General features: G+C 45.5%; 1 protein-coding gene across 1 annotated transcript in view; it reads left to right on the top strand.

The window, feature by feature from the left end:
• The window catches only part of LOC149341466 (oxytocin receptor-like), a 30,276-nt gene extending 20,980 nt beyond the window's left edge, over positions 1-9,296 (top strand). Inside the window, exons 2-3 of the mRNA XM_089541980.1 lie at positions 4,388-5,266; positions 8,135-9,296. Coding sequence (XP_089398106.1) covers positions 4,484-5,266; positions 8,135-8,527 — 1,176 coding nt within the window. The 5' untranslated portion in view covers positions 4,388-4,483 and the 3' untranslated portion in view covers positions 8,528-9,296. The remainder of the gene's footprint in view (positions 1-4,387; positions 5,267-8,134) is intronic.
• The last annotated feature ends 4,843 nt before the right edge of the window (positions 9,297-14,139 follow it).

Raw genomic sequence — 14,139 nt, 5'->3', positions numbered from 1 at the left:
GTAAATGATCTCTAGTGTGAAGAGTAAAGCATGTAACTAAACAAGAAAAAAATAAAATGTTCCTCTACGCTTCAAAAGAAAGAAACATCCCAGCATATTTACTTGTTATCGTGACAGCTGTGCGATTTGCGAAGTTGATAGGAGTATGTTCCTAGGAGTAACCCTTACGAATAATGTTTTATGGTTCATACATATCTCAGATACTTACGCTTCTGCTTTCCAAAAACTGTGTTTCTTTAAAATAAAGCTTAAAAATGCATCCGTGAGTAAAAAGCTTTCACCATATAATGCATGCATAAGTTACAAATTGGAATATGCGTCGGCAGTGTAGGATCCCTGCACTAAGCACACGGGTAAATCGGAAAGTATTCGGAGAAAATAAAGACATAAAGTTTATATGTTGAAAATATAGCAGAAAAACAAGCTGACTTTCGCTCCTTCATAAATATTGTTCAGAAAAATCGCATTCAATCCTTCGAACTGCTTTCAGGAAGATACTACAGTGCGAAACAAAGCATACCACACAACACACACTGGCTCCGAGTTTCGAAAAAGCAAACTCCTATACGAATGTTTTCTTTTTCGCCTAAGGCACTAAGGAAGGAAACGGATCACCACCGATCATTTTTTAATCGAACGACTTCTTTAAAGAAGCCTAATGACTTTCTTTTTTATTTCAAGTAAAGGCGCCTTAAGTTCCACTTTGGTCTCGATTTGCGTCTTTTTTCTTGTTATGATGCCTCGAAATGAATCTCTGTTCTCAATCTTTGTACTTTTCGTGCAAAAGCATCTTTACTTTTCAGTCTTTTAGTTCCGATGCCCCTCCCGCAAGGGCAACACAGTTAGCTTGCAGTATGGTTAAATCAATAATAATAATAGTAACACAAGCGCTGTTAATGCCACAACGATATGAGTCGTTTACATGCCGAAAACTGTAGAACGCAAAAATTGCGTGGTGCGTGGCGAGGAACCAGAACAAACGCCAATTCTAAGGTCGACTGGCTCATCATCTCCAGAATTTTCTCTGTTAAGGCGTGCTACTAGGCCATAAAAACTTAGAATGCGCGCTTACAGAGTAATTAATAAACTAAGTGTCCTGTTACCTTGCATGGTGAACGCAAGAGTGAGTTGAAAACATCCACCCCACAAGACCAAGTACAAGAGCACTGAATGACAAATGTCCTCAGAAATCAGTTAGGAGAGGCTTTAAACGATCTCCCGAGAACTAGGTTTCCCTAATGCGCACTGCTCGGAGGCAGGAACGGGCGGACCGGGAAGTCTCCATCGCACCGCGAGGTCCTCTCTTCGTCCACGGCGATGTTTGCGCTCTGCTAGCAACCTACGACGAACTGACGAGGCGACAACTTACGGCAGCCCAACGCTGGAATGGCCATCGCAACGCTGTTACGCCGCCGAGATCATTTGTTCCGGCGAAGTTTTCACGGCGCCGCACCTCTCCGATATTTTCCCTCGGTATTCTCACTGATGGTGATGAGATGATGCGACGTGCCGCGCTCGAGGCCGCATTAGAGCGGCTCCATGTCCAGCGAAAAATAGGGTGGTGCGAATTCTCCAGACCAGCGTGCGAAGAACGCAATCTTTTTCTTTTCTTTTTTTCTCTCGGAGATTGTCTTTTCGGAGCTTACCGTTTTTTGCATAACCCTTCAAGATAACTTCCAGAAATAAAATCCGTGAAATTAAATATCGAAGAGATGCAAGCACAATCTCAATTTTTTTTTACACTGACGATCAACGACTGGAAAAGGTTACGAGCTGGCATCGCTGAATGCTACACTGTATATATGTTTCGTGGATTCATATCTTATGTCTGATGCGGCGCGCAGTTGTCTTGTTCTGTGTGCGCGTGCTTTTATTATTACTTGTCATGTATCTTTATTTTTTTATTATTTTTAGCCTCACCTGTGCACAGTATGTTAGTCATTATCCCTCCTATAATGTCTTTGTGCTCTGCAGTACTAATATATAAATAAATAAATAGATAAGAGGAAATTAAGAAGGAAGTATAAATAAGAAGGACTAATAAGATAGGATGTGGAGAGCAAATCAGTGTGAAGCTGCCACAATATTCTAATTTATTTACTCATTTTATTTAATACGTACTGCTAGACTCATTGCCGAAGCTGTTGCAGGATTTGGACATATTACACAAGAAGATAAAATGACAAAGGCAATGTACATTCTACTAATTTTTATCAACACAATGGAACAATTGAAAACACAATAAAAAACAGAGGAACAAATAAATCAAGACTACTGTCCGAACACACTAGTCACACAAGGCTTCCAGAGACGCAGAAGTAGCAAATTCAGAACATTCTGTAGTCAGAGAACAGTTGATAGCTGCGAAAGGAAATTATCCAGGGACGTGCACTTAACCACGTCATAAGCTCCGTTCTTGCTCTAAAACTGAGTTTAAAAGCCGCCTTTGGTCCCTAGTTCGCTCGCTTTTCCTTTTTATCGAGCATTTCTCAAGCACCATCACCGCACACCAGCAAAGAATTTTTCGTTAATATCAAAACGAAGTTCCTGTATTTCATCCAATACCAAAAGTTCTAGACGAAAACATACTGCGAGGAGCGTAAGCCTGCTGACGTAGCGTCTGGTCAGAGGTGCTTTGATCTATGCTGTCGCCACAGAATACAAATTTAGTCTTATTTTAGGGCCACTTCTATCTGACCAACCTATTTGTATCGTATTTCCCGCTTTTATTTCCGAATGTGCATGTAATTTTCACGCTCCTGCTACTTACCACTGAACGCAAGGAACAAAAATACTCTTTACACCTAAGTTCTGCAATGCGAAAGGCACATCCGTTTGACAGGGCAAGAAATTCTTATGCATAGGAAACTTCCCATGCGTGATTTTTGTGTTCTTTCTTACAATTATTGCTCTATTACGTCCCAGCTATGAAGCAATGAAATATATTATCGGTGTATCTTTCAGTTTATAGATGTACAAATTCCTGCGAGTTTTTTTTTTTTTCGCTGGAAATGACTGCTGTTGCACTAACACCTAGGAAGCAATACGCGCATGTTACTGCATTCTTTGTTGCACGACAAATTTAGTAGTCTTGTCTCTAGTTATTAATGAGCAAAGCTTGACTAAATAGCCTAACTTTTTTGCTTCTTGACGTTCACATCGTAAACACGAATGACCCCCTACCACGTCCATTACGTTCCGATACTTTCTAATAATTTGCTAGCCCTTAAAAAGTATGTTTTTTTCTTTCTGCAGGTCACACAGAAAAATATGGATAGTTTTTGTTTGTTTTTTTTTTGCATACCCCAGAACGTTCCCAGAATTTGACCTGTTTACATTTTAGCTCGGTTTTATGAATGTATTACCCCGATAAGAAGCACTACGATTTTTTTTCGTCATCATGGTTCAGGCTGTCATAGCTTTAACGGCTGTTCAGCAGCAGGGTCACAAAATTACTGTGAAATTTACGGCACAAAAACATACGTTAAAGGACTTGGAGCGCTTAAACATCGAGTCCCGTCTGCGAGTCGTCTTTGAATTTTCAACTAAGTAAGAGCCAATAACTTCAATGTCGCCCGCTAGGCGCATAACGCATAATTCGGGGATGGCTGTAATGAAATTCGAAAATGAGCACAAAATACTTTGATGAGCGTTTCTTCTCATTTTTTGTTTTAAAACAGCATTAACAAAAATTCTCTTTTTCAGTTTGAAGGGAGCCTGGCGTCACCAAAACCATGTAACGGGAATGTGCTTTTTTATTATTTATGAAGTTCATTAATGTAAAATTAGTACTGAAATTGTTTTTACATGAAAAATAATTGATCAGAAAGTACAAAGAAAAACTATCATATGCCGTCGCCCAGAGCCGAATCCAAGATGTGCACCACATGCAACACGGAGGTCGTGAGTTCGGATCCCAAGGGGGCATTGGTTATGTTTTCTTCCACTTCCTAATCAGTTATCTTTCGTGTAAAAAAGTTATTCAAACAGTAGTTACTCTTCCTCGCTGGACTTAACCCATGTGTACGGGTAAAAATAGCAACTCAGATTAAGGGGAAAATTCTACATCATGAACATGATATTACACAGCGCACACTATTTTATTTCAGTTAAGGCTGGATATTTTCCTGCTTAGTACGTGATAGAAGTGATGAAAGATGATTCCTCTTTACTGCGAAATGATCGATGGGAATTCGCTCAGTGCTGTGTTTTCATTGCTGTTTAAGGCTGAATCCAAGCAGCTGTTTGATGAAGTCAGCACGGCACTCTCTAATGACAGCGCAAGCTACTTACCGTTATAGTGACTTTTAGAAAATTTTAGGTCACGGCAGACGCTCAGTGTTTTATGATCAGCGTCTGACCCGTATTCTGTGTTCCTCACTTTCAGTGTCGTCACTGAAGATGGAGTCAAAGCGTTAAAATCAAGCCTGAATTCATCAACGCACCCGCATAATGACCTTTAGGACGCCAGACCACTAAGGCGATGCCGAATACGAGCCCAACCATTCCCATCTTTAGCACCGTAGCAGACGCCCTGGACAACGTCACCTCCAACCTCTCCCTGCAACCATCCGGGCGGATCAACGAGTCGGACTCCGTTTTCGGGCCGCAGTATCACAGCCAAGTGCGGATTGCCATCATCCTCATCATGATCGCCTTCTCAGTCACGGGAAACAGCGTCGTCTGCTGGCGCCTAGTGCGCAACCACCGCCGACGCCGCTACCAGAAAGCCCACGTCCTGTTCCTCAACCTGGCCGTGGCCGACCTTCTGGTGACCACCGTGACGATGACCTCCCAGACGGTCTGGGAGATCATGGGCCGCGCCTGGATCGCCGGTGACGCGTTCTGCCGCATATTCAAGGTGCTGCAGACCTTCGCGCTCGCGTCGTCCACCTACATGATTGTGGGCATCGCGCTGGACCGGCACTTCGCCATCGTGTACCCGCTGGCGAGCTGTCCCACACCCTCCCGCCTGGCCACTGCCGCTTGGCTGGCCTCCCTGCTGCCCTCGCTGCCCAACCTGTACGTGTTCCGTCTCGTGGAGGCCGGCAGTGGAATAAGCTACTGCGCGTCGATGTTCTACGCCAACAAGACGAGCTCGCCACTCCCTCGCCAGCTGTACATGACCTCCGTGTTCCTGGCCGTCTTCGTGCTCCCGCTAATCTTACTGGTCGCCCTGTACGGCCGCATCCTGGCCGAGATCTGGCACCAGAGCTCGGCGCTCAAGAACCGGCAGCAGACGGCCTCCGCACTGCCCAAGGCCAAGGTGCGGTAGTCGCTGCATTACTTCAAAGGTGGAGGCGGGCACAGTTCTGCTCAAAACACCTTTTAACGCGATTACGTTAAGTGTTTCGTGTCACAGAAAGCTGGCGTCATCATCGCTCACTGTCAGCAAGAAATCTACCAAAAATCTCCAGAGTAGTAAACCTAGGTGACAGGTAGATCATCTAGGTCACTTCACCTTGTGACGTCATCCCAACTTTTCCAATAGACTGTGAGAAAAGTGCCAACGTGGGAGGTGGCAGTTAAATTAACGACTTGCAGCGAAAGGTTGCTCGGCAAGCGCAACGTGGGTCTCACAGACCACACCGGCGGCAGCACCTGCCATCGCAGGGCAGTGACTCCTCGCTTAACCGCTGCTCCACTGTGCCAGGAGAGGTATAAGGACTCCTAGAGATTTATGGCCAATTTCGCATTTATGGGCATTAACCTATTAACGCTATAGCATCATGCCTTAAAGGCGCGGGTTAAATGTCCCCTCCACAGTTTTCTTTGGCCGCTATGGCTTATTAGTTGTGGCTTATTAATAGTGGTGTCGCACATCACGAAGATCACAAGAGGGAACGTAGTGCACTGGTTAGCCGTGGTAAAAGCAGTAACAAGATGCTGAGAAAGGGGCTCTGAAGTTATCTATAGTAACCCTAGTAAGTTGCTGTGAAAAAAAAAAAACAATTCACGCCATAAACCACCCACCGGACGAAAGGTGCATTCAAAATCCCGGTGGCGTTCTACGACGTTATTTTATCTGTTTAAAGGTCTTGACAAAGGAGCGAATACTTTTTTTTAGCATCCATCCAAGCGCAGCCACACGGGTACAAAGATTTTTTTAGCTACGCGGCTATCACGTAGGCTCCAGGGAGAATTTTGAACTGTGAAGCGTCTGTGAAAGCTGTCTCGCTTTTCTTTGCAGACGTATCGATACTCTTAGGTGGATGCGAAAAGTAATTGCGCCCTTATTACAAATTTACCATACTTGGGGCCTTCCCGTAGACAGATGTGCTGTGTCACAGTTTTGTTGCGAAAGCAACACTACTACGCGAGTCTCCGAGCCATTTCGCGCAGCAGACGAAAGGCCATACTGCGTATGCGCGAGGAGCAGTGACGTCACACGGCGCACAGCTGGCGCACCCATAGAGTTTCTTACTATTACCTAGAGGGAAAGCTGGCGGTGCTGCACTTCAGCCACCATGGACGCTCAAAGCATCATGGGGCGGTGAGCTACCTGTTGCGGAACAGTCGCATTTTTTCGGGAACACGGAGTGGCACTACTGAGACGTTTCATTCCGAAAGCGCCGTTCGTGTGTGCGCAGACGACTTTCGCGCGAACGCAGTGTGCAAAACCCATAGTAGTGAAAACGCGACGACACACGACGCCAATAAAAGGTTTTACTTTTCTTAAATGCCATTAAAAACCTCTTATAGTGTTCAAGCAACAACATTTTTTTTTAAACATATTTACTTTTAAAAGTGCGCCTGTTAATTACGAAATATTAGTTTTTGTAGTGCTCATTACTGGGCCAATAGGAGAACTAGCCATTCCTTATTTTGGGCGAACGTTGCACTTAAACGCTTTTCTGCTCGTTTGTTGCAATTTACAGACAAGATATTGAATGTTAGGACATTCTTGATTATCGAATAGCGCTTATTTTTGCGTTATTTTTTGGCCAAAATTTGAAGTTCTGCAGTCGATAGCTGACCGCCCCATGATGCTTTGAGCGCCCATGGTGGCTGAAGTGGTCTCGAGGGGTCTCCATGCAAACTCCCATTGACGGGCTGCCAGCTTTCCCTCTAGGTAATAGTAAGAAACTCTATGGGCGCAACGTCGCTGCGCGGGTAACTCAGAGGTGCCGCCGCCACGCTCGCCAGTTGCGCATGCGCAGTAGCGGCGCATTGCTAGCGTGCCGGGGCCGCCGCCGCTGCCGCGCGCTCTCCATCGCCTCTCTCTCTCCTCGTTGCTTTCGCTATCCTTCAGGTTTAACCAGAGCTAAACCACTGCCAATTTTTTTTTTATAGGTCATTAGGGAACAAGGCATGTCCAGCTGTAGATCGCTTTAATGCATGTGTCCCACGTGGCTTTCGTCAATGCTCAGCGGGGCTATTATTCAGAGTTAAAAAGTTTCCGCGTATTATTTAAAGAACAGCGTCGAAACACCACCCAGAACAACACTGAGATATTCGCATTGAACATTGCTAATTTAAAACCAAAGTTTGGTGCTGCTAAACACATTTACGGCAGAAGGTGCACTGCACTCAAAAAGGCCTGAAAGACGGTGGCATTCGGATCCCAATAAGACTTTTCCAGTACGCAGTACGCTTTTCCTCGGCTTTTTGTAGCATTCCAGCCTCGCAGAATAATAGTTCCTCGATGTGGACTGCTAAAAGCTATTTAACAGTAACATTTTGCGGCCGCTGCAGTGGCTCAGTGGTTACGGTGCTCGGCTGCTGACCGGAAAGACGCGGGTTTGATCCTGGCCACGGCGGTCACATTTCGATGGTGGATAAATGCTATCCCGCTTACTCTGCGATATCAGTGCAAGCTAAAGAACCCCAATTGGCCGAAGTTATCCGGAGCCCTCCACTACTGCGTCCCTCATAGCCTGAGTTGTTTCGGGACGCTGAACCCCCAGAAACCAAACCAGACATCTTAGATATGAGAATACAGAAGGCGAAAATTTTGTTTCTTTTTCCTACAGCTTACACTTCGGACCATGTGCGCAGTAACGAGTTGTTGCTGTGTTGTAGTACTAATAAACTAGCTCGGCTGAAGGGGACCTCCGGCCAGCGACAATGCATACTGCGTATAATCCTATAGCACTAATTATTTTACTGCCTTCTTGTCTTCTTCCATTCCCAGGTGAAGACCGTCAAGCTGACGGCGGCCATATTCGCTGCCTTCCTGGTCACCAACGTCCCCTACGTGGTCCAGGAGCTGGCCCTGGCCTTCGCCGGCGCCAGCGTCTTTCTGGACCGAAACGTGGTCGCTCTGTTCGGCGTCATCTCGGCCTCCAACAGCGCCATCAACCCTTTCATATTCCTGTTCTTCCAGAAGAGGAGCAGCGCCTCTAGAAGGAGGCGCTTCGTGATGCCATTCCGCAAGGACGCCATCGGGGAAGCCAAACTACAGCGCGGCTGCTCCAGCTGTGCGAATGGCAGTGGCGTCGAGCTCTACACGAGCTCCACGAAGAGCCAATCGACCGTGCTGACCGCATCGACTCGGGAGACGAACCTCAGGTCGTCTTCCGAGTAGCGCACATCGATCTAAGCCCCTAGTGGTCGTCACTCGGCGTCCTGTGCTCTCTCTTTTACAACTGACCTTTGCTGAACGTCGGACGAAGAAAAGTACGCACCCTAAAATGCTTCGTGACTGCTTTGTGCGTTTTGAGCTTCTCCCGTACGTTCTGTGATGTTCAAAAGCACACGTGCGCGTCATTACTCCTTACGTATTGGTTAGAGCACAGTTCGTGAAGAGGTTGCTAATGTGCTTCGGTTCAGGATATTAAATGAAAAAACGCCGGAGGTCACGGCGAACTAAATTTATAAAGCTCACCGCGACTATTTCTTAGTACCTGAATTCTGCCGTATGGGCAACTTATGGGAACAGCTTTCCTTTTTAAACCTTTACCTTAATCCCAAGGGAAAAAAAACTATTTCAATGAAAACGATAGCAAGAAATTTTCAACGGTGTGAAATGGTTAAAGGCTGTGAAGCAATGCCCTGCTGTGTGTGACTGCGCGGAGTTTCAATAACTTTAGGGCTCGCTTTTGAAAAGTAAATTATATAGCGTATCCTCGTCATATCACGCTGAATAATTTTCATTTACGCCTTGATACGACATTTTGACGCCTAGTTTACAGCCCAGTGTCTACTATTACTGGTCCTGGCAGGAAATAATTGCGCATGCGTGCAGTAAGCTCACGCTGTTAGCGCCACGATTTAAGTGACAACGATACCAACATGATGTTACATTCAACCAAAATGTTCTACTAAGTTACTGATCCCACAGCTGATAAGACCAGGGTGTTGTAGGGTATGTCATGATTTGTTAATAATCCAGAAAGGCATTGCGTGTGAGCCAAAACATGTACAGGAAATAAAATATTGTTATGGTCTGATTTGATTTCATTTGATTTCAGTCATTTGGGCTTGCCCTTTGCCAGCAACGCATGCGCCCAATTAAAAGTATGCATGTCAGGCCTTCACAATGCGCTCAGTAACTGGTACAGACTGTGCGCTAGGAGCCTCAGCTGAACAGAACAGAATGCCGTTCGGTTTGAGAGATGCGTGAGGTTTTACAAAAGTTCCGGTTAAGTTCAAAGCGTGCACTTATCTTTTATTGCGATTTTTGTTTTCGTAATTCAGCCAAGCGTGCATTAAAATTTCACGAATGTAATTTGCTCACTAGGCTTCTGTAGCGTGTAAAGAGATTAGCATTCATCACTGTGTGCGAAGTATTTTTTGTCTAATGTAACGCTAGTTGGAGCACAAAAATAGGAATATACTGTTTTGTTTTTATTCAACAAGTGTGCCACGAGGCAGAGGTTTAAAAAGAGGGATGTCGGATATAGGTGAAAGGAGAAAGAAGAAAAAAGGGAAGCCAATTTTGCTCAAAAAACCACGATGTTGATCAATATATCGATTGTCCATTTTTCATTTTTTGTTGTGACCTTAGCGTTCCACTACAGCCCGCCTCCCTGATTAAGCGTTTGCACACAGAAACCGTAGCGGGGCATGCCGACAACAAGTGACGCATATTACATACTTCTAGTAAAACGTTACACTGAAGGCAATTTTCAGCAGTTGGTAGCCGGTTGTTACGCCACTGATGATGAACAGCTGAAGTCAGAGCCGCCCATGTCACACAGCGCTGCTTATCAAGTCGTTTCGCGTAACGTCGCGCGAGTTTGGTATACAGCCCGACTAAGAACGAGAAGTGCTTAGAGGTCATAGGGGTAAAAAGATGTATAGTGGTCCAGCCCGCAGACTAAAGAAGTGTATGTGCGGATTTGGATCATCTTCATTTACTGAAGTGGAGATGGCGTCAGTTGTTAGATCGACCAGGATAGTGGAGAGCGGAAGTGGAGTTTCATTTATATAAGTGATTGTCTGTACGCATGGAATCCCATGACGGTACGCGTACGCTGCGGCGGAGTTTCGGCAGATGCCAGTGAGGGCGGTCACTTAGCAATGAGGGAGGTCACTTGCTTCATGTGCGCCAATATTTTAAGGCGAAAGCCTTTTATGGCTCATGCTCGCGGTGTCCGTCCGTGCGCTGGAATCGTGCAGACTGTGGCCTCTCCTCCGCGTAGCGGCGCAACCTCCTCCCCTCCTTAGCAACCGGCGCGCCGGTGGGGGCGCAGCTGGGCATAGCAACCTTGACGTCACACAGTAGCGGTAGAACGAGCGCGCGCGCGCGTCGGCGGTGGCCGCTGCACCGCCGCTCCTTCGCCAGACGTCTCGTTGCAGTCGAGTGAGTGAGATGAATGGCTCCGAAGCGGCCCAGTGATACCCCGCCAAGCGATTCGGGGAAGCGGCAGTGGGTTGACCGCAAGGCTTATGCCAAGCACACTTTAGAATTTCCAAAGTGTCTTCGGTAATTTTTTGTCCACTGTCGGGGTATTCACAGTTAAAGGGAAGACAGTAGGGATGACTGGCTCAGTGTTTATCGGGAGTGGTTTCTGCGAAGGAAGTCATCGGGTTGTAATTCTTCTGGATGAGTGAGAGTGACGCTGTTCTCGTCGTCGAGTAAGTTCTAGTTTGCGACAAGCTTCTGCGAAGGCATTGTCTAAAGCACTGTCTTCATGTGTTAAATCCTAATACAATGGGCTAAATCCTAAATGTGTTAAATCCTAATACAACGTAAGTGAGCCAGTTGAGTCTAGGAGCACTTTGTACGAGATTACATATGATGAGGAGGGGGGTCAGGTGGAGCAAGGTCGGGGTGTCATCATCTTCGCATGGGGGAGGAAATACATTGCTTGTTGGAACATCGACATTTTAAGATGGCTTCTTCACTTCTGGGTGGATATTTGGTAATATTAGGGTAGGCTCTGCATTGAGCAACGACAATCCTTCTCGTAAGCAACACTTCAATAAACTCTTGTACCAGGAGCTGTTTTATATATATATATACAAAGCGACAGCATTTAAGGCCACATTTCTCGTTTATGAAGCCTCGATGTTGCTGTAACACACCAGATGCAAAGCGTCACGCTGATTGGTCAGAATGAAGTGACATCATACATGATATTACGATAACCCGCCGCACTGACTGGCCGGAATCTCAGTCATGTGTCCGAAAAGGAAGAAGTCACTCATTATGTCAGGAGGCATTACACAGCTTAGCCGTGGCGCTAAATCTAGTGTTAGAGGCATAAACCCAGCAGACGACTAAACCCCTATACACAGTTTCCCACACAGCAACCCTTGACTATAAAACACTAGCAAAACCCATTGAGCGAGGTTGCAGTGGCTTCTGGTTTTATTTATTTATTTAGTACTGTGCTCTACAGAGCAAGCTATCATCAAAATGTCTGGTCACAATCTGGAACAGAAGCAAGGAAGGTTCAAAAAAAAGAAATTTATCTTCAAAAACGTGGTAAATGCTAAGTTAAGCTGAATACTATAATAAAGAGAAAGGCTAATTAGTGGTGAGATTGTGCGGTACCAACACGAGTCTTGCTTCGCGAACTCACGATCACCGCAGAAGGAGTTCGTCATCACCACCTACCACAGGTTGTTTTTTGTATGGTGCTGTTAATAATCGAGCTGTACCATTGTACTAGTTTCAGCTCAGCTTTATCAGGTACGATCTAGTGGGTACAGACGTGCTCGTGTTGTTTACTAGGTAAGCACAACCTTTTTAAGCTAATAAATTTTAGAGACTGAGAGGAAGGAGCTCCGATTGCACAAGAATGGCAGCAACATTGGCCCAGAATCAAAATATTTAGGAAATGGAGCATTCACAAACTGCCTAAATTTGATCTCAGATGGGCTTTACCCATCCCATAACTTACACGAGACTTTGTTTTTGCCCTGCAGCAAAGAAAAAAATTTATCCCCGCCAAAAAAAGAAAACGCATTCAAATGATCAACGTTTTTTGTACTCTCAGGTTTGCAGCTCGCGTAAAATTCCCTTTCAATTCAAAGGGCACTTTCGCTGTTGAGTGGGTCCCTTATAGACAGATATTAAGCGAAAATTTCGAATTACTTATTATACCCCATGACGCGACAACAAAGGAGAATGTGAACGTGCAGAATAATGATGAGTGGGTTCTCCCTTGACAAAAAAGCCCCGTCCCGTGCGTCATTGTGCACGACAAAGGTTTTGGCGGAAGAATGAATGACAGCGCTTGAACCATCAAACTCGCCTGCATGCTATAACGATTTTGTTGACCTTATTTACGTTTGCCCGCTTTGCCATCATAAGGAGCGGGCTCTGTGAGGCTCCAATGTCATTATACTGACGAGGTCGAATAATGCGAGACACGGGCTGAAATAAATGGCTTCAGTGACCTTAAACGTTCTTTAGAATACATTGTTATGGAACGCGAACCGGAGATGATGGAAAAAGCGCGTAAGTACTCACTTTAAATATAAAGATGTTTTTAAGCTATCTATGCGTTTAGTTAAGAAAATTAGTTAGTTGCGGTTAGTCGTTGCAAAGCAAAACTACAGAGTACAGGATAGCACACGGGCGTGATTCGGCAAAATTCAGCTGATCCTGAACAATGGAAAGGATCTCTGCAAAGGCGTCTTCAAGTGTGGTACGCTACCTACATGAGAACACGTGCGTTTTACTCTCCCGCGCACACCTGATGTCGTGTTTAATCTCTCTACTTGTATCCTCGGCTTCTACAGGGTGCTCAAAATTAAGCTTTACAGATTTCTTAAAGTAAGTAGCTGAGAGGTGCGCAAAATTCACCTCTGCACATAAGTCCTACGACCAGATAAACACAAAGTGAGATAATAGTTATCGTCAGGCACCTAATAACCTAAAATCAACGTCATGAACTTTTTTTATGACTGCAGTAAGCGGGCACGTTTGAATTGTAAACTTGGAGGCAGTCGTATCCCTACACAATTCTATTTGGTATAATTCTCTTAGCTCGCGTGTGTTCTCAGATATTAGCTCACATATTTTCAGCTCGACCCGCGCAAGTGCGCATGCAATGGGGGGACTATTGGCCCTAACGAAACTCCTCCCGACGCGATGCGGCGCTTCGTCTCGCAGACAAACCGGTGAAGCTGAAGATCTTTGACTTTCTGCTATCGAAGTTTAAGAAACGCCTGACGGAAAAGCTGCGTCACACTGAGGACGAGTTTCACATCGACTCCACCGTCTTCCATGCGTAATTAGATGAAATTGGTGGAAACTTCTTGGGCGAATATCTCGGAACGCAGTCGCCTCCATGTTTTCAGTACAAACATTCACGCCAGCAGCAGTGGCTAAATAGTTAATCAATATAGTTTAGTTATTAGATGCCTGTCAGTGACAATTATCATTTCACTTTGTGTCCCCCTGGCCGCGTAACTTATGAACAGAGGTGTATTTCATGTACCACTGAAGGCCTGACGTTACGAACTCTTTAAAGCTTAATTTTGATTGCCCTGTATATTGTCACGCAGTGGTGACTGCAGTCCGGCGGACAGGAAAACAACGAGGATGTCTTCGAAACGGAACTCTTTATTCGGGCTGCCTTGCGCCCGCAAAGAACTGAATCACTCGGCGGCGGCGTAGCAACAAGCGTGCTCGGCGGTCGTCGAACAGAATGCCCGCCGCTGTCGGCCGTGCTCTTTTTAAAGCTGATAGCGAACATTCGAGATCAAGCTTAGGAAGTTACTAGAACCTTCTGGCGCAAA

Source organism: Amblyomma mixtum, chromosome 5, assembly GCF_055824585.1.
Source record: "Amblyomma mixtum isolate Tamu chromosome 5, ASM5582458v1, whole genome shotgun sequence".
NCBI lineage: Eukaryota > Metazoa > Arthropoda > Arachnida > Ixodida > Ixodidae > Amblyomma > Amblyomma mixtum.
This window is presented reverse-complemented; position numbering and strand designations above follow the sequence as displayed.